At 43.5% G+C, this 19,755-nt stretch overlaps 1 protein-coding gene across 1 annotated transcript in view; it reads right to left on the reverse strand.

Moving 5' to 3' along the window:
* Positions 1-7,788: 7,788 nt before the first annotated feature.
* Positions 7,789-19,755, reverse strand: part of CEP89 (centrosomal protein 89) — a gene marked incomplete at both ends in the record, with an annotated part of 74,288 nt that continues 62,321 nt past the window's right edge. The window contains 3 exons of the mRNA XM_079723519.1: positions 7,789-7,891; positions 12,786-12,955; positions 17,742-17,831. Coding sequence (XP_079579645.1) covers positions 7,789-7,891; positions 12,786-12,955; positions 17,742-17,831 — 363 coding nt within the window. The remainder of the gene's footprint in view (positions 7,892-12,785; positions 12,956-17,741; positions 17,832-19,755) is intronic.

Consider the following 19,755-nt stretch of genomic DNA (forward strand, 5'->3'; position numbering starts at 1 on the left):
GAGCCACAACTACTGAGCCTGTGCTCTAGAGCCCACGAGCCACAACTACTGAGCCTGAGTGCCACAACTACTGAAGCCCGCGCGCCTAGAGCCCGTGCTCCACAACAAGAGAAGCCACTGCAATGAGAAGCCCGCGCACCGCAATGAAGAGGAGCCCCCACTCGCCACAACTAGAGAAAGCCTGCGAGCAGCCAAAAATAAAATTAATTAATTAATTAAAAAAACCAAAACGGACACACGTAGACACACAGACACAATCTGAGATCTCATAGCTTTCATTTTAAAACTTCAGTCATGAATCTGGGATAACAGTATAAAATTCACTATTTTATAAATAACAGTTGGAATAAGTTAACTGTATCTGCTCAGACAGTTAAGGCTTTTTACTATTTGTGAAAAAGACTTTTTAAGATTTGTATTTGTCCTTGACAAATCCTTGAGGCTGTGAATTAGATTTTGAGTGAAGGAGCCTTTCCAGCAGTTGGTACTTTTAAAAAAGGTCTCTTTCCCTTTGGTTTCAGGTTCTACTGAATTAACCAGTTTCAGTCTCAGGGGACTGTGGGCTGTGTTTACACTTCTGACTTTGTAGAAATTTGCAAGATGAAGACAGTTGTTTTCAATTCCCTAAATATCTGGGCTGCCACCTAAATGATATCAAAAGGCTGATCTGCTCATCCAACTACATTTTCTTTAATTTGCTTCTTTATATCGGAGAGAAGGTTTCCAACTAAAATGGAAATAAAAAGATTTCTATGTTCTAGAATTTCAGGGTTCAGTGTACCATGCCTTCAAAAAGTCTGCATAAGGCATTCAGTAAAGGCCCTCTTTCCTAGTGCACAAGTCAACCCCAGACCAAGTCACCCTACAGGCAAAAAGCCTCCACTATTGCTCCTATCTGTCCCGAATATCAGTCCCTAGTTTCCACCTCACACCATGTGGGTTCAGGCAACCCTATTCGTTCCCTTTAGTACGTTCAATTCATTTTGCCTGAAGGGTGGATTTACATGCCCTATCTTACAATATTAGGCAGGGCAAACATTCTCCAGTGAGACAGTGTCCATCCCCATAATACAATCAGGCAAAAGAGATGGAACTGAAACAGGAGGGAAATGGGCAGGGCACAACCTTTGAAAGAATGACAGAGCCCGAGGACATGACATAAACTGATTAGAACCAAATGGGCCCAAGATGGCAGACAAGTAGACTTCCACTAGACCTTGAGCCTCAGTATATGCTCACTGTAACACATCAGCAAGCTAAATGACACACCCACAGGCACCATGACAGTTCCAAGACAGACCATAAGGATCAAAAAGTGGGCAGTGGCCCAATTCTGGGAAATCCCTGCCCCTTCTCAAAATAGCTGGCATACTCCTCCCATTCATTAGCCTACGAAATTACCCACCCCTATAAAAACTGACAAAAAGACAACCCTCAGAATGGGAGAAAATATTTGCAAATGAAGCAACTGACAAAGGATCAATCTCCAAAATTTACAAGCAGCTCATGCGGCTCAATAACAAAAAACAAACAACCCAATCCAAAACTGGGCAGAAGACCTAAATAGACATTTCTCCAAAGAAGATATACAGACTGCCAACAAACACATGAAAGAATGCTCAACTTCATTAATCATTAGAGAAATGCAAATCAAAACTACAATGAGGTATCATCTCACACCAGTCAGAATGGCCATCAACAAAAAATCTAGAAACAATAAATGCTGGAGAGGGTGTGGAGAAAAGGGAACACTCTTGCACTGCTGGTGGGAAGGTGAATTGGTACAGCCACTATGGAGAACAGTATGGAGGTTCCTTAAAAAACTCCAAATAGAACTACCCTATGACCCAGCAATCCCACTACTGGGCATATACCTGGAGAAAACCATAATTCAAAAAGAGTCATGTACCAAAATGTTCATTGCAGCTCTATTTACAATAGCCTGGAGATGGAAACAACCTAAGTGTCCATCATCGGATGAATGGATAAAGAAGATGTGGCACATATATACAATGGAATATTACTCAGCCATAAAAAGAAACGAAATTGAGCTATTTGTAATGAGGTGGATAGACCTAGAGTCTGTCCTACAGAGTGAAGTAAGTCAGAAAGAGAAAGACAAATACCGTATGCTAACACATATATATGGAATTTAAGAAGAAAAAATGTCATGAAGAACCTAGGGGTAAGACAGGAATAAAGACACAGACCTACTTGAGAATGGACTTGAGGATATGGGGAGGGGGAAGGGTAAGCTGTAACAAAGCGAGAGAGAGGCATGGACATATATACACTACCAAACGTAAGGTAGATAGCTAGTGGGAAGCAGCTGCATAGGACAGGGAGATCAGCTCGGTGCTTTGTGACCACCTGGAGGGGTGGGATAGGCAGGGTGGGAAGGAGGGAGATGCAACAGGGAAGGGATATGGGAACAGATGTATATGTATAACTGATTCATTTTGTTATGAAGCAGAAACTAACACACCATTGTGAAGCAATTATACTCCAATAAAGTTGTAAAAAAAAACCAAAACTGACAAACCCCCATACCCTGGTGCCTTTCTCACCTTCTGAGATGGCCCACACTCTGTCTGTGGAGCATGTTTCTCTCTAAATAAATCCACTTCTTACCTATCACTTTGTCTCTCACTGAATTCTTTCTGCAATGAGACATCAAGGACCTGAGCTTCATTAAGTCCTGAAACCAGGTGTGATCTCACGGTTGGAAGACCATGGGTTTTGGCCAGGTTCGAGTCCTGGCTGCATGGGTTCAAGTCCCAATCTGAGGTGCACGGTTTCACAACCACCTTACACAAAGCCCATTCAAATACACCAATGCTCTTATAAACTTTCACCTCAATTCTATCCACTCATACCTCTACCCGCAGCCTCCACTAGGACCCCATCAATAAGTCTTGGTCTTATAATACGGGGTAGAGGGAGTGTTCCCACCCAGATAGAGCTTCCATTCCCATAAAACACTTAGGCCATGTTGCTATAACCTCTTCACATAATGTCCATTCAAACATTTCAACCTTTATAATCCTCTCAACCCTCGTATGTTTACATTTTCTCAATCTAAGTGTAGGCCAAGTCAGGCTTCCATCAGTGGGTTTTGGTACCACAGCTCATGGGACTCCCGCATCGAGGAGTCCTGGAAACTTCTATCACCTAGCAGTCTTACCCACTCCAGTGTAAAAGGCTTTGGTTCCCAGTGAGGGATGGAGGCAAGGAACCCAGTTCCTTTGTTAGTCTTTAACTGGATTAATTGGCCTAACTGTTGCCCCAAGCAATTGCTGGTCAGGTTTCTCATTGTAATTTTTTCCTTCTGGCTTTTTAAAATTTCACCAAACTGGGGTAAATAGAGCAAATTTGTTTTGCTGAAAAGAAAGACCTCCTGAGTCTCTGTTTCTTAAAAATAACCAGCCTAAATTAATCCTCATGCCAATGAGAAATTTTGGAGTGGCAAATTTTGCTTCCCTACAATAGTAAATAATAATAATAAATATGACAGAGTTGAGGATTAGGAAGACACAGAGTCTCAAAGTATCTATTTCTGTGCAGGTTTAAAAGGGAGCCTCCTCTGAGGGGACATAGTGCCGTGGACTCATGGCTTGGGGAGGGACAGGTATGAAGAACAAGGTGCGTCTTCCTCCAGGACACATGCTTGGTGAGAGGAGTCTGGGCTAGATCCCAGCCCCACTGACCCCTTGGTTGTGTGCCTTTTTGCAGTGCACAAATCACGCAACCTCATGGGGCGACCCTGCAAAGATCTGTCCTTTCTTTCGTGAATGATCCATTCTATCATGAGATGCTTATACACTTATTATCCTTTCTCCGTGTTTATATAACAGCCTCTTTCTTTGACTAAATTACTTATCTAGTCAGGGCCAGTGGTCCCAGGACTGACAGGGCTGTGAAGGGAACTATGGGTGCGTGAATCTCTGGCAGATCCAGCCAAGGGGAGCATATGGGGTGAGAAGAAACAGGGTCTGAGGACGTAGCATTTAAGGACTGGGCAGAGCCCAGAGAGCATAGCATCCCTGAGTCTACAAGGACAATGGCTGTGCCAGGCTGGGAGCTGCCACAGGGTGTAGTGCCAGATGGGGAGCTACAGCAGCTGGGGCAGCAGCCAGGCTGGGCTCTCCACGGAAAGGGGAGAAGGTGGGGGACCAGGAGAAATTTCTTGCTTGGATGGGGGACAACTGAGGGATCCTTACTGCTGATGGGAACGTCTTGTAGAGACAGAAAGGTTGCCCAGAGTGACCTAGACTTCAGGTCTAGAGTATCTGGGAGCATTCCAAGTCTTCCCACATGGAGGTGACCCCCATCCACTGAGCCCAGATGCTTGAGGAGTCAAGGAGGTGACAGTCGCCCAATCAGAGGGGGACAAGCGGGCCTGTCCTGGATAGTTCACAAGCCCTGCTGGGTGGGAGCAGCGCTGGGAGCCTGCAAGGCCTGAGGAGCTAGCCTGAGGCTCACTTCCCTTTTTTCTCTCTCCCTCTCTCTTTTTCTCCCTCTCCCTCTCTCCCCGACCCAAAGTCATGAATTATCTTCTGGAAGGTTAGTGTTGCTTTTCACATTAAGGTCTAGATAGCACTGTCCAAGGGAAATATAATGGGAGCCACATATGGGATTTAAAGTTTTCTAGTGGCCATATTTTTAAAAAAGTAAACCAAACCAAAAAACAAAACAACAACAAAAACAAAACAAAACAAAACCCACAACCAGGTGAAATCAATTTTAATAACATGTTACTTACCCCAATATATACAAAATGTTATCTCAACATAAAGCCAATATAAAAATTATTAGATATTTTACATTATTTTTTTCATAGTAAGGCTTAAAATCTGGTGTATATTTTATATGCCAGATGTGCACATCTCAATTTGGGTGCTGGATTTTCATCAAAAATACTTGACCAGGGCTTCCCTGTGGCGCAGTGGTTGAGAATCTGCCTGCTAATGCAGGAGACACGGGTTCGAGCCCTGGTCTGGGAGGATCCCATATGCTGCGGAGCAACTAGGCCCGTGAGCCACAACTACTGAGCCTGCGCGTCTGGAGCCTGTGCTCCGCAACAAGAGAGGCCGCGATAGTGAGAGACCCGCGCACCGCGATGAAGAGTGGCCCCCGCTTGCCACAACTAGAGAAAGCCCTTGCACAGAAACGAAGACCCAACACAGCAAAAATAAATTAATTAATTAATAAACTCCCACCCCCAACATCTTCTAAAAAAAAAAAAAAGAAAAGAAATACTTGACCTATATCTAGATTTCATAAAATTTATAGTTGAGAAGGCAGGTTCACCTACCCATCTGCTCCAACACACACGTCAAGTTTTCCCGTGATGCACTGAGACCCTGCTTGCTCTGGAAGCTCGTGGCTCTGGGCCTCTGTCCTGGCGCTTTTCTTCTGAGCACCTAGCACGCTCTATAATGATGTCTGCCTTCGTCACTACTGCTGTTCTCAACAAACGGTGCACATAGGTAAGCATCCACAGCGTATTTGCTGAATAAATATATTTACATCAAAATTAATAAAATCCAGAATTCCCCCCTCTCCTAAGAGTCAGATGACCCACTGGTCTACAAAGATGTAAGCTGTTGGAAGAGGGTGGGGTCTCTCCCATCTTCTCAGAGGTTGAGGGGCAAAGGCGTCACTTCTGATCCTTCCACCCCTCTGCACAGGACAATGGCAAGACAGGACAGCCCCCCAGCTGCTGTTACACCAAATTCACACCCACACTTGCGCCTGGCCCCTCTCCACTCAGTCCTGACTTCCCCAGGGCTGCTTTTAAATAGTGCCAAAGGCAGCAGGGCTCAGTTGGGTCCCTGGGTCATGTTTTCTAACTGTTTGACCTGGGTTACTTTCAACCTGATCAGGACCTTTCTGAGCCACATGAAGACTCACCAGGACCAAGAGAGAATGGGACTGGTTGCTGCTCAGACAGGAAACCGGCAGGATGACAGGAGCTCCCGCCCCACCAGCAGTCAGGCCTTACCGCCCAACCAACCTCTAGCCCCAGAGCCCTACCTGCTGCTCACACAGCCCATCTGCCCTTCTCCAGCTCCTGAGACCCTGTCCATTCTGCAAGGCTGGGTGTTCCAGCTCAAGTCTGGGCTCTGTGCCTCTCAGCTGCATTATCTTTCGCCATCTTGCCAGCTTTGCCCTCCTTTGCATCCCAGACTCTGAGCTCACCTGCCCATTTGCTACAGCACCCAGTAGGAGGCTGGCAGAGGCTGACTGCTGCGTGAACACCACCCCTGGGGGGCCATGATGAGGTCCAGGGGTCACTGAACTTGCAAAGTATATTTGTAACATGTGATAAAGCAGAAATGTAAAAACATTCACTTCTCAAGGGAATAAAATGTTCTCTTTGAAGGCAGAAAGAAGGCAGGGATAACATGTGATTCTCTAGGTGATGTGACAACAGCAACGTCCCATGGACAAGCCATCCCCTGAGCATTGGTCTGGAGACAAGAGGCTCATGGGCTGCTGCCACCTTGCAGCCTGTCTACAGATTATTAGATGGTTGGCACAAATTCCCTTGAAATAACATCAAAGTTGTGTGCTAGGTCATCTCCTAGGAGCTGATACATAGTTTTAAATCCTGTCTTTCTATCCACGGTAAAATGAAAATAAATTAGAATTCTTTAACTGTTGAATAAAATGTAAAAGTTTAATAAAATGTAAAAGAACAATGATTTTCTATCTCAACTTCCCACTTAGCAACCAAAGAGCACATGTATAACCTTTATATGTGACCAGGGACCAACGCTGGGTCTATCTGCACACCTGAAACCACACAGGCCTTAGCTATGAGGGGTTTGGTAAAAGGATGTGACAGGATTCTACCCTCCATACACTGTTTAGGATCCTTTGTAGCCTTCTTCCAGAATGCCGGGGACAAGCAGCCCTAGACAGCTGGCATTACCGCCAGGAGTCCCAGGAATGGTCCTGGAGGCAGGGATGAGCTACCTGAGGAGGTGGCACAGGGTGGAGTTGGACTACGGCCCTGGCATCCTTCTCGGTGGTGGCAGTGGGGCAGGGACCCCACCTTGGTGCTCAAAGTCAAGGATCTCAGAAGGGGAGGGAGGTTACATGACCCCAGAAAAATTACCTTTCCAGGACGACAGGGAAGGGCTCCGGGAGAGGGCAGGACAGATTTTGTACAACCTACTGGGGCATGAAGACCAGCACCTATTTTTTGCCAAACAATAAAATATCACCCAGAGTGAATGCACAGGTCTCATCGCTGGGGCTTCCATCGAAGGCTCAGCCAATGAAACTAACTCATCAAACACACAGGCTGAGAGCTCAGGCCTGCCCGCCCTTCCCTCTGGGGCTTTCCCAGCGCAGATCTAGGAGCCCAGAGACAGGCCAGCTTGCCAGGTCACCTGTTAGCCTGAGCAATGGATCTCACAGAGCCCGGCTCAGTGGCAATGGGGTCAGAGGACGTGCACTGGCTAAATATAGTTCAGCAGCACATTTTAAAAATAAAGCAAAATGTAAAAAAGCAGGTTAAATTTCTGAGACAGTATTTCTTCCTTGCCCTGAGGAGAAGAAACGCTGCAGCGGTGGGCGGGAGTCTGCCTTCTCCTCGGCGCTCCCTGTCCTGCGTAGGGCAGACCTCTCCACCGAGGGGCCCTAGCCCAGGGGCTCCCGCAGACCCTGGTGGGAGGTGGGAGGCGGCTTCAGGTCACAGAAGCTGAAGTGGCAGCCATCCTGCATGTCTCCCTGAGAGATGCTGTCCAGGCAGTGGTCCGCGAAAGCTCTGGTGTTGTCTCACGGGCCTGTCCTCTCCAGTGGGGCCTGGAGAAGTTCTCGGATCCTTCGGTTTTCCTTGGAGGTGAACTCCCAAACAACCTCAAGCTCACCTTCTATTTCTCTGAGAGAATAAACAATATAAAGAAAAAGTTTAAAATAACACAATTTAAAGACTATTTATAGAGCCCTTATGAATCCTAAAGTAGTGAGAAGCCAAGTGGAAGAATGTTTAAAGTCAGAGAACAGAGCCCATTGTGCGTGGGTTCTGAAGCAAAGACTCCCAGTGTCGAATGAAGCCCGATGTCCCCTGGAAATAGAAAAAAATACAAAGGCACAGGCTGAAAATGACGCCTTAGATTTCCTCTCTACGTTTTGCCTTTTCTTCTATTTTGGCACCAGTGCACACACCCTTTGTTCTCCATGGCATTCATGTTACAAAAATAAAACACAATAACTGCAGTGGCTGACCTACAGCACAAAGGCCGGGCTGTGGGCGCCCACACAGCATGGGCCCTGTAGGCCTCTCCAGTGTGCCCTCTGCCCCTCCCCACTGCGACCTGGCCAACACTCAGACACCTTTCACAGCCTCCATCCGCAGAGCCACTGATGGGCCCAGACACAGAGAGTGAGTTAGAGGGTGAGGAGGGGACTAACTGTGGGGAGTGAGGATCACAACCCAGGTCACACAGAAGACTGGCCCAGACCATGTGCCAGGAGGGCGAGTGCCCAGAGGGAACCAAGGCTGAGCCAGGACTGTGTGACGGGCCCCATGTGGGGAGCTGAGGAAACAGGGCAGGCAAGGTACACATGTCCTCACAGGGCTGTGGTCCACTGGGGGAGCAGACCAGATACCTGCCACCACCTCACATGAGCCCCACGGGGAGGGAAAAGCAAGCCTCAGCCTGAGAGGAGGAATGGGCCTCGTGCAGGATGGCAGGGCTGGGAAGGCCATCTCCTTCACAGACACTGCCTGGTGGTTACGCAAAATGTTGGTAACTGGATCACCAGGTGGACTCAGCACTGTTGTTTAAAGAGGGGGACACAGACGGTCAGGGAGGCCAGTGACACACCCACTCGTCCAGTGTCACTTTCCTTGTGAACTGCTGTTTCCTTCCAAAGCCCATGATGCCCACTGATTACTCTGTCTGAAAAATCTCCATGCTTCCATTTTCTGATGCAAAACACCCAGATGTTTGATACATTACATCATGATAATGCACAGCTAAACTCAAAACAAAGAGAGAAGGAAATCTCTAAGGGCAGGAAAAAAAAAAAAAAGAGGATTAGACTGAAACTACAGAGGTTGGCAAACAAAATGTTTGTATTGCTTTGAGGACAAAAGCCCATGCTAGAAACCCAGATTTCTGTAGAATGGAGACTAGTCTTAGGCGCATGCAAACTGGGTGCAATAGAAAACCGCAGGGCTCACTCACATCCATGTTTCCCCTCTTCCGCCTAGCAACACTGTGAACTATGTGTCCCAGAATTAGGCAGGTAAGTGGAGATATGTGAAGAACCCTCAAAGGAGGGATGGTTGGGTGGAAAAATCTGCCAATCTTCATAAGAAATCTGCTCTGAGAGGCTCCTTGGGGACTGTAGCCACTGACTTGTTCTCAAATGAATCTGGGGTTTGAATCTACACTGTTCCCCATTGTAGAGCATCCCCAGCCCCTGACTGGAGTGAACCAAGAGTAAAAAGACATTTTTGAGACAATCAGGGAAAAAACTCAATGGATGAGTTAAAAGTACATTGGACACAACCAAAGAGAGAATTAATGAAGTGGAATATTGAGCAGAGGAAACCACCCAGAATGCAGCTCAGAAAAATATATTATTAAGAAGTTATACATTCATTGTAAATGGAATAATGGCATTGTGAAATTTTTTTTGGTTTTGGCCATGCAGCTTGCAGGATCTTAGTTCCCCGACCGGGGATCGAACCCAGGCCCTCAGCAGTGAAAGTGCAGGGTCCTAACCACCAGACCGCCAGGGAATTCCCCGTGAATATTTTTAAAGTCCTTTTGTATTTAAAAAAAGGCATTACTGTAGATTCTTTTTTAAGTTAATAATAAAATTAAAGTGACTCCAGGTTTGAAAATACTCTCTGGCACCAAAGAGAAGCAAATGCAAACCTTCTCTGGAGAGAACATCCTCAGTCCAGGCCCCTAGGACTCCACAGACTAAATTCAACCCATACATGAGTTCATGGTAAAAAAATTACTGTACATAGAACAGTACACAGGGCAAGAGTCAACAAGACCAGATTTCAGACCCCCAAATTGCAGATAATGAAGCTGTCACACACAGAATATAAAATAACTATGAATAAAATGTTAAAAGAAATAAAAGATGTATTAAAGATAAGCAAAGACCAAAAAATTTATTTTAAAAACAACTAGGTAGATTTTCAAAAGAACCAAACAGTACTTCTGAAATTGAAATATACAGTTGTTGAAATAAAAAACCTCCATGGCTAGGTTAAACAGTACATTGAACAAAACTGAACAGAGAACTAGTAAACAGAAATATTGAGAATTACCCAGAATGTAGACCAGAAAAACAAGGAGATAGGAAATGTAAAAGATAAGACACATGAAAGATTCAATAAGAAGGTCTAACATACATTTAATATGAGTTCCAGAAGGAAATCTAGAAACAATGAGGAGAAAAGACTTATTTTAAGAGATAGATAATGACTGGTAATTCCCTGGTGGTCCAGTGGTTAGGACTCTGCATTTCCATTGCAGGAGGCACAGGTTTGATCCCTGGTCAGGGAATTAAGATCCCACAAGCCACACGGTACAGCCAAAAAAAAAAGAGAGATAACGACTGAGAATTTTCTGGAAGTAATGAAAGACACAAAATCACAGATATAGAGAATAACTTATACCAAGCAGATAAGTGAAAAGAAATTCATAGTTAAATACAATGAAACTGCAGACTACAAGAGACAGAGGAGATCCTAAAATAGGCAAGAGAAATGATGGATCATCTAGTTTTAAAAATGACAAAAGACTTCTCAACAGCAATAATGAAACAGAGAAGACAGTGGAATGTGCTAAGAGAATAGACTGTCAAGGTAGAACCCAGCAAAAATCAACTCACAAGGATGAGGGCAAAATGCAGACATTTTCAGATAAACTAAAACTAAGAAAGCTTACTCTCACTAAGGAAACTTCTAAAGCCTGTACTTTTGGAAGGAGGAAAATAATCTGAGAAATAAGGTCTAAGATGCAAAAGGGAATAGTAAGCAAAGAAACTGGTAAACTCTAGGTAAATCAAAATAAAATAACTATATTGAAACTAGTAATATGTAATTTCTGGGGCTAAAAACAATGATAGATCTTTGCTTTTCATCTTCACATATCTGTATCTACATGTAATGACACTAGACAACAAGAGCATATAAACTGAGTGGGAAATAATTAGGTTAGAGCATTAGGTCTTGCATTTGTGGGTAGAAATGTAGAGGTGCTGATTAACTTTAGATTTTTGTTAATGTTAGGTATCCATATGAAATTCCAAGGGCAACTACTAAAAGAACATAAATAGAATGTTTAACTTTCAAACCATTAAAGGGCAAAACATGGAATGAGGGAGAAAGTGAAAAACAAAGTTCCATTTTATTAACGCAATTCTAAACCTCCTGTCTGGCAAGAAAGTTGGTACCGGCCCAACTTTTACAAAGTGACCACTTATGGTGGTAAGAACTTCTGTGACTACAGAAAACCTGTTAGATAAGACTTCATTTTGCCTGGCATTAAGAAACAACCGGCTGATAGAAAACATAAACAGCTGTCTGCATTCTGTCTGGTAACAAATACACTATAACTACTATAACTTGAAGAAAATCACATTCGAGTGTCATTATGATTCTCCCACATGCATCAGTTTATGTTCCAGTCTGTCAAAGACAACACAGCCATTCTGAAAAGGCCGACTTAAATGTGAACCCAAACTACGTGAGGGGACCACCAGGTTCACCTCCACAAAACATGCGCTAGTCCCCAGGGTTTTCAATACACTGGCAATACCTCCTCTGTCACACGTTTAAAGGACAAAGGTGTAACTGACAGAGTACCTTACAGCCACAGAGAACATGATATACCCATAATCTTATGACTGTGATCTTACAAAAAGGGAAAAATCTGAAATTTAAAGTTCTCAGAAATGAGAACATAATGGCAGAAATAAAACATTTAATCAAAGATTAATAAACTCTCCCAAGAAAATGCAATAGAATAAAAATATCAAAGAGATGGAAAAGAGGGGGAAAAAGGGAAGGACAATGAGAGGACTGGATTGATTTAGGAAGTCCAACATTCAAACAACAGGAATTTTTAAAGGAGGGATTAAAGACCTGGGACCTACTGTACAGCACTGGGACTATAATTACCAGTACTGTACACTGGAAAGTTGCTAAGACAGTAGATCTTAAATGTTCTCACCATAACAACAACAACAACAAAATGGTAATTACATGAGGTGAAGGATATGTTAACCTTATTGGGGTAATCATTTCACAATATATACGTATATCAAATCACACTGTACACCTTAAACTTATACAACGTTATATGTCAATTGCTAGGGAAAATCTTTTCAAAGAAAAAAAATGAGGAGAAAATAAAAAAACGAATATTAAAATATATTTAATATTAAAATCAGATAAAACTAAAATGTAGGGCCTCCCTGGTGGCACAGTGGTTGAGAGTCCGCCTGCCGATGCAGGGGATACGGGTTCGTGCCCCGGTCTGGGAGGATCCCATATGCCGCGGAGCGGCTGGGCCCGTGAGCCATGGCTACTGAGCCTGCGTGTCCGGAGCCTGTGCTCCGCAACGGGAGAGGCCACAACAGTGAGAGGCCCGCGTACCACAAAAAAAAAAAAAAAAACTAAAATGTAAAAACAAAAATAAGCAATCAAATGAACAAAACAGGTCCAGAGGGTTTTACTGGAGAATTCTACCAAACATTCAAAAAACAAACACATTGCAACAGGGCTGGGGTGGCCAGACCTTTTCTGCTGCAGCGCCTCGTCCAGGACATCCTGCTTGTCCTGCAGTATCCGATGGAGGTACCTCATCTCCTGCTGGTACTGAGCTGTCTTGCTAGCAAAGTCTTCCTGCTGCTCTGTCAGACGGTGACTAATGTCACCCAGCTTCAGGGCCGTCTGCTTCTTGTACCCCTGGGGGAGGAGGATGATCTCTGAGTGAGGGGGTGCTGCCCGTGGCCCAGGTGAATAGCTTTGTGGATGCATCCCCTCCCCACTCCTTGGCCTGCCAGAGGCCCTGAACTGAGTAAGCCCTGGGCAAGTCTGATCTGGGAGGGCAAGTCTGGATCACAAAAGTCACATAAAGTAATAAAAAAATTTCAAGTATAATAAAACCAAATTTCTGACATGTATCATGCCTAGTTTTTTATATGCCACAAATAAAAATTAAAACAGAAGGACCTGGCAAGGTCTGTCATACTCTATTGGTAAACAGGTGACTGAGATAAAAGCCTGATTCACTTATTTTCCTTCTTAAATTTTTATTGTATAGTACTTAAGGTTAACAGATTTCCCTCTGAGCATTTCCAAAACTGTTGTCACATAGCTTCTGACTTGTAGTTCCCATAGGTTCAGTTCTCATTAGAAATTATGACATTCAATTTATACATCTCCTCTGACCCAAGAGTTAGCTTACTATACAGTTTTTACATTTCCAGGTGAAAGAACATTTTCTGCTCTCTGATTTTGTTTATTAATTTCTGGTATTTACCTTTTTGACCAACAAATGTCTGCCTTATTTCTACTTTAGGGGTTTATTGAGGCTTTTTTTTTTTTTTGGGTAGCCAGTCTATGATCAATTTTTGTGATTGTTCTGTGTGTGTGTGTGTGTATACACACACACACACACATATACACACATAAATAAACCTTATAGATTATGTTGTAAAATCTTCTATATTCTTACTTTTGTATAACTTCTTGATCTTAGACCAAGAGAAGTGGATTAAAGCTCCTATTATCACTAAGTTTCCATTTCCCCTTGTATCTCCTGTAGTTTATAAAATTTGCTGCTGTGTTATTTAGTACGTAGGCATTCATAACTACTATATATTATTAATTGTAGTTTTTAGCATTATCAAGGTCTCTCCTTTTTTTTTTTTAATTTGGTCTCATTTAGTGCTTTTGGCCTGAATTCTCTCTTGGCAGATGTAAAGATCGCAACTATGCTTTCCTTTTGTTTGCATAAATCTGTATTATCTCCACTCATTCTTCTATTTTTCATCTTTCTGAAACACTGTTCCTGACTGTCTCTTGGTTCCGGTATGTAATAGTGTTTTCCTTTATAATATAATCTAAAATTGTTTCTTGTTAATGGGTGAATTAAGCTCATTTATATTTTCTATAGGGCAGATTTGTTTGCCTCAATTTTATCTTATGTTTTATTGTTTTATCTACACACATTTTTAAAGACTTTAATGTAGTCTGTTTTCTTTGCTCTTTTTATTTTTATTTATTTTTATTTTTTTATTTTTTTGCAGTATGTGGGCCTCTCACTGTTGTGGCCTCTCCCGTTGCGGAGCACAGGCTCCGGACGCGCAGGCTTAGTGGCCACGGCTCACGGGCCCAGCCGCTCCGCGGCATGTGGGATCCTCCCGGACCGGGGACAAACCCGTGTCCCCTGCATCGGCAGGCGGACTCTCAACCACTGCGCCACCAGGGAAGCCCCCCTTTGCTCTTTTTTGCTGTTGTAATTTTGCTATTAAGGAATGAATCTCTTTTGATTCTTGTGGTTACTTTTATTTTTATGCCTTTATATTACATGTCCTTAGTCCCCTCATTTATTAAAGTAACATAATGTTAGCTCCTGACAATCTTTTCTTCACTCTTCCCCTACTTAAATATGCTTAAGCTCCTCCTACTGAAGTTTTCATCTTTAAATGATATCCTTTGACCTCAGTTATTACAGGTAACGCAATCAGCAAGTTCATTCTACTTTCTAACTTCCTTCCCCCTTTACCTATCATTTTTTCCTTGGTTGTATTACTTCTACATTGTCAGGTTGTATTATGTTTACATTTTATTGCATCAGCCTTATCCCTGCTTTTTTAAAGTCTTAGTTCACAGTTAAATATATTCTTTGCTCATGAGCAGTACTTTTCTGAAATTTGCCCAATCATTTCTTGGCTGAACTCAAGTGGATTGATCCTTAGGAAAGGTTTATGGAAAAAATGTTCCAGAGTTCTTATATGGTCACAGCTGTCTGAAGAGCAGCCTGGTTGGATGAAAACATCCTTGAATATTCATAGATGGAATTCCACTGTTCTCTGGCATTCAGTGTTGTTGTTGAGAAGTGTGATGCCAACATGATTTTCTTTTTCTTATGTCTTGGTATTTTGCTGGGGTGTCCAAGGTATTCTTTCTTTATCTTGAAGTCACAGGTCTTGGTGTCAATTTTCTAGGGCCATCCTGGGTCAGTTTTTCATAGGTACATAATGTGCCCTTTCAATAAGTAGATTCAACTCTTCATTTATTTCAGAAAATTTTATGAATAAAAACTTCTAAGAATTACTCTTTGGAGAAGAATAAGTGCCATTGTTTTGATTTCTGCTTTAGGTAAATTGGATCTCTATCACTTTCTACTTGTGTGTGTGTTTTTTTTTTTTGGCTGCACTTTGCGGCTTGCAGGATCTTAGCTCCCTGACCAGGGATCGAACTCGGGCCCCCAGCAGTGGAAGCACAGAGTACTAACTACTGGATGGCCAGGAAATTCCCTCTACTAGTTCTTTTTATTTCTGCCTTCTTGTCTTTGCCTTTCTCATTTATCCTTTATGTCCCTTATCCTGCCTTTATGATATATTTCTCCCTGGGCTCCTTATAATTTAGTCTACATTTCTCCTTTCCTTCTATTTCTTCCCTGAGTTGTGTCAGTTCCATTTCACATCCTCCTTTGTCTGGTCATCTGTGTCTCTGCTTTTTGGCATTTTTTCCCAGCTTTTACTGTTTTATTGAGTTTTAGCTACCTGGCTACCTGCCTACCTCCTTACTTGTCTATCTACCTACCAACATATCAGTTCACCTTAGAGTACCTTAGGTTTCAATTTTGATCTCCTTTGTGGCAACATTATTTCTGATGTGCTTACATCATGTGTAAGAAAATTATACTTCTATTTTTCTTAAAGAATTTTTGTATGGAGGCCACTGAATTCTTTTGGGATGAGATGAGGTTCCTGCGACGGTGACAGCAATGGGTCAACTTCCAAGCTTCACACACCACTTCTCTTGCAGTCCCTTCTCTGGCTCTCTGAATCCAGCCTGGTTCTGAAATACTTCTGCCTGCAGCTCTGATTTCCCAGATTTCATCATTGCCCTGACTTCCAAGTTGATGTCCTCACTTTTAGGAGGGTTCTGCTAAGGTTTCCTGAGATGTCACCTCTGAATTTTTTTTTTTAAGATTTTTTTTTATGTGGACCAGTTTTAAAGTCTTTATTGAATTTGTTACAATACTGCTTCTGTTTTTTTATGTTTTAGTTTTTTGGCCATGAGGCATGAGGGATCTTAGCTCCCCGACCAGGGATTGAACCCGCACCCCCTACATTGGAAGCGCAGAGTTCTCAACCACTGGACGGCCAGGGAAGTCCCTGTCACCTCTGAATTTTGACAAGCCTTTTCCAGGTCTCTTCTCCTCACTTTCCCAGAGATCCTGCCCTATCTGACCTGGATCTGGCTCACAGATTTCTTCTCTGGGTGACTGGGTGGAACTTTTTTATTTTTACTGTTCTTATTCAGATGAACAGTCATGAGACAAATTCCCAAGACAAGGCCAACCGCTCTGAAGATCAGACCGTCTCTTTGGGAAATAAAAGCCAACAGGAAAACCAGGAAAAAAAGAACAAACTACAACTGCTCTTTTTTACCCATAATACTTCTATGCAGATTCCCATCATTAATAGTGTGGTATAGTCCTTCTAGCCTTTCTGATGCAGAGTTGAGATACTGTTTTGTATACTGCTTTTGATCTTGTTACATTTTTAAAATTGTAAAATATATTATTTAATTCCCCCAATAGTTATTGAATTAATTGAATACCATGCACCAGGTGCTATTCTAGGTGCTTGGGATATTCCAGTGAACAAAAACAGAAAAAGAGAAAAAATCCCTGCACTTGTTATTCTGGTCAGAATAGACAAACAGTAACCAACAAACATAATAAATAAATTACATAGTCTGTTAAAAGGTGATGTTGTCTCTGGAAGAAATAACAAAGCAAGGATAGAGCCTAGAGATATTTCTGTATCTTTTTTTGTTTTTAAATAGCTGCATGGTATCTTATTGTGCAGATGAACCAAAGTTTACTTAATGAACGGAGGGGTGCTATTTCTTTTTTTTTTTTTTTTTGGCCGCACCACACAGCATGCAGGATCCTTAGTGCCCTGACCAGGGATCGAACCCATGCCCCCTGCAGGGGAAGCACGGAGTCTTAACCACTGGACTGCCAGGGAAGTCCCTAGAGGTGCTTTTGTTAAAACATTTTATTTAATTAATTAATTTATTTTTGGCTGTGTTGGGTCTTCATTGCTGCACGCGGGCTTCTCATTGCAGCGGCTTCTCTTGTTGAAGAGCACGGGCTCTAGGTGCGTGGGCTTCAGGAGTTGTGGCACACAGGCTCAGTAGTTGTGGCTTGCAGGCTGTAGAGCACAGGCTCCGTAGTTGTGGTGCACAGGCTTGGTTGCTCCACGGCATGTGGGATCTTCCTGGACCAGGGCTCGAACCCATGTCCCCTGCATTGGTAGGCGGATTCTTAACCACTGCACCACCAGAGAAGTCTGAGAGGTGCTATTTGGGTGCCAGAGAAACCCAATACTGCTTTACTCTGTGGATGATCAGTGATACATACATGCAAAATGGGTCATTTTCTTAAACATGGAAATCTGACCCCAGGAAGCCCATTCCCATTAGAAATGGCTAAATGTCCACTTACCTTGAATTTTTCCTCCAACCTTCCCAAGCGAATATCGCCTTTGGTGATTCTGTTGAGAACTCCATGCTTCTCACTTTCTAAACATTTAGCCTACAGAGTAAGGTGAAAAGAAAAACAATGGGCTCTTAGTTTAACAGGAAAATTAAACTAATAAAAAATCTTCTGCTAAGAGAATTACTACAAAGAGTATTACCATTCTGCCACTCGTCCTGGCCTGACACCTCTCCAGCCCCCCACCTCCAGATTCCTACCCCCTGTGTGAGGGCCATGGGCAGAACTTGCACCAACAGCTGAGGAGGGCAAGAGCTGGGAGCGGCAGTCTGGGCACCCCTCCTGGGTACAACTGGAAAATCTGAGCCCCTCAAACAAGGGGGATGTGAGCTTCCAGGACACTTCTCTATTCTTGGGGAATATACCATTCCTTCCATCATATCCAAGGAACAAGCGCCAACATGCAAATAAACTTCTCACTGGACTATTTGAATAATTAACAAAATTAAGGATAACTTGAGATGAACACACAATGCCATTCTCCAAACCAAACGTGAAGGGCAGGAGATTGAAGAGGGATGTCACTGAAGTGGAATGATTGAGATTAATATCCAGATGGGACATGAACTACTACACACTATACATTAACCATTTCAAATGGTAAAATGTTTTTAAAAAGTAAAGGTGAGCTTTCCTTCTAAGGTAGTACAGTAGTGACAAGTGATTTTCTAGAAAGGAAAACTAAGACCCAGGGAATTAAACTTGCCGCAAGTCACATGGAAACCCATCCTAAAGGGATTTGAAATGAAGATGCCAGTATCAATAAATTACTATATAGGGGGCTTTCACAAGGCCCAGGAGACCAGGACAGGGTAAGGTGAGGGTGCACGGCCAACAGTCCCATGACAGGGCAGAGGCAGCCAGTACCACCCCCGAACCCCAGCTACAGAGACTGGTCTTGGGGCTGCCAGGGGCAAGGAGCCTGCAGGGCCAAGGGGACAGCAGTCCATGTGCACACAGAGGTCCCTCATGGTGGGTGGAGCCAGGGCAGGCTGAGAGCAGCTCCCCCCGCATCTGGAGGGTCTGAAGATTCTAAATCTGAGCCTGGCTTTCAGGCCATAATAACAAAGGTCAAGGCGGGAGGAGAGAACACAATTTATTAATAGTCTGCTGGCTTAATATGTAACTTTTAAGTACTTGGACAAGCAGTATATGGCCTCCATTTGTATTTCCATCCTGGGTCCACAAATATGAGGAGTGAGCCTAAGGGGACCGTCTGATGGTCGAGGAGGCTCTTGACTTCATCATGGAAGCCTGGAATGCTCTCTGGCCCAAACAGGAGGTACAGGGCCTGCCTCCTGGGGGAACCAGCATGTCCCACCCTGTAAACAAGATGGCCCTGACACGAGGCAGCCAGGTTCCCATGAGTGTTTGCTAGATGAATGCGTTTGCTGGGCACTTTCCATTTTTCAACAAGCTTTTGTGTTGCCCTCGATATCCCAGTGGGTAAGCTCAGGAGACACAGCAGAAGAGGAAATGGGCACTCAGCACTGGTACAGAACATGGCAGAGACTTCAGCACTTGGGCTGGGATAGTGACCTCTCAGGAGGGGACTATTGGTTCAGGAGGTCTGAATGCTTTTAAGGCTCCTACCATGGCATGTCAAAGTCAAATTGCCTCTAAAAGACTCGGGGAAGGGCTCAGAAATCACCAGTAATGTATAACCACACTTATCACGCTCGTACCAGCAACTACTATAATTAAAAAAAAATTTGTAACATTAATATAAGTGCAAAATGGAGTCTCAAGACTGGCTTAATTAGTATTTCTTTTATTACAAGTAAAGATCAACATTTTGCCCCAAGAGCTGTATACTATTTATATGTCCTCTTATGTAAACAATGGCTAAAAGCCTGTGTCCATTTTCCTATGGAGGAACTTAACCTCTTTCTAACAGATGGGAATAAGCCTGTGACACATCCTGACAGACTCTCTGCCCCTCAATCACCCTGAGGAAGGGTGG

Source organism: Hyperoodon ampullatus (genome assembly GCF_949752795.1).
Source record: "Hyperoodon ampullatus genome assembly, chromosome: 18".
NCBI classification, from domain to species: Eukaryota; Metazoa; Chordata; class Mammalia; order Artiodactyla; family Ziphiidae; genus Hyperoodon; species Hyperoodon ampullatus.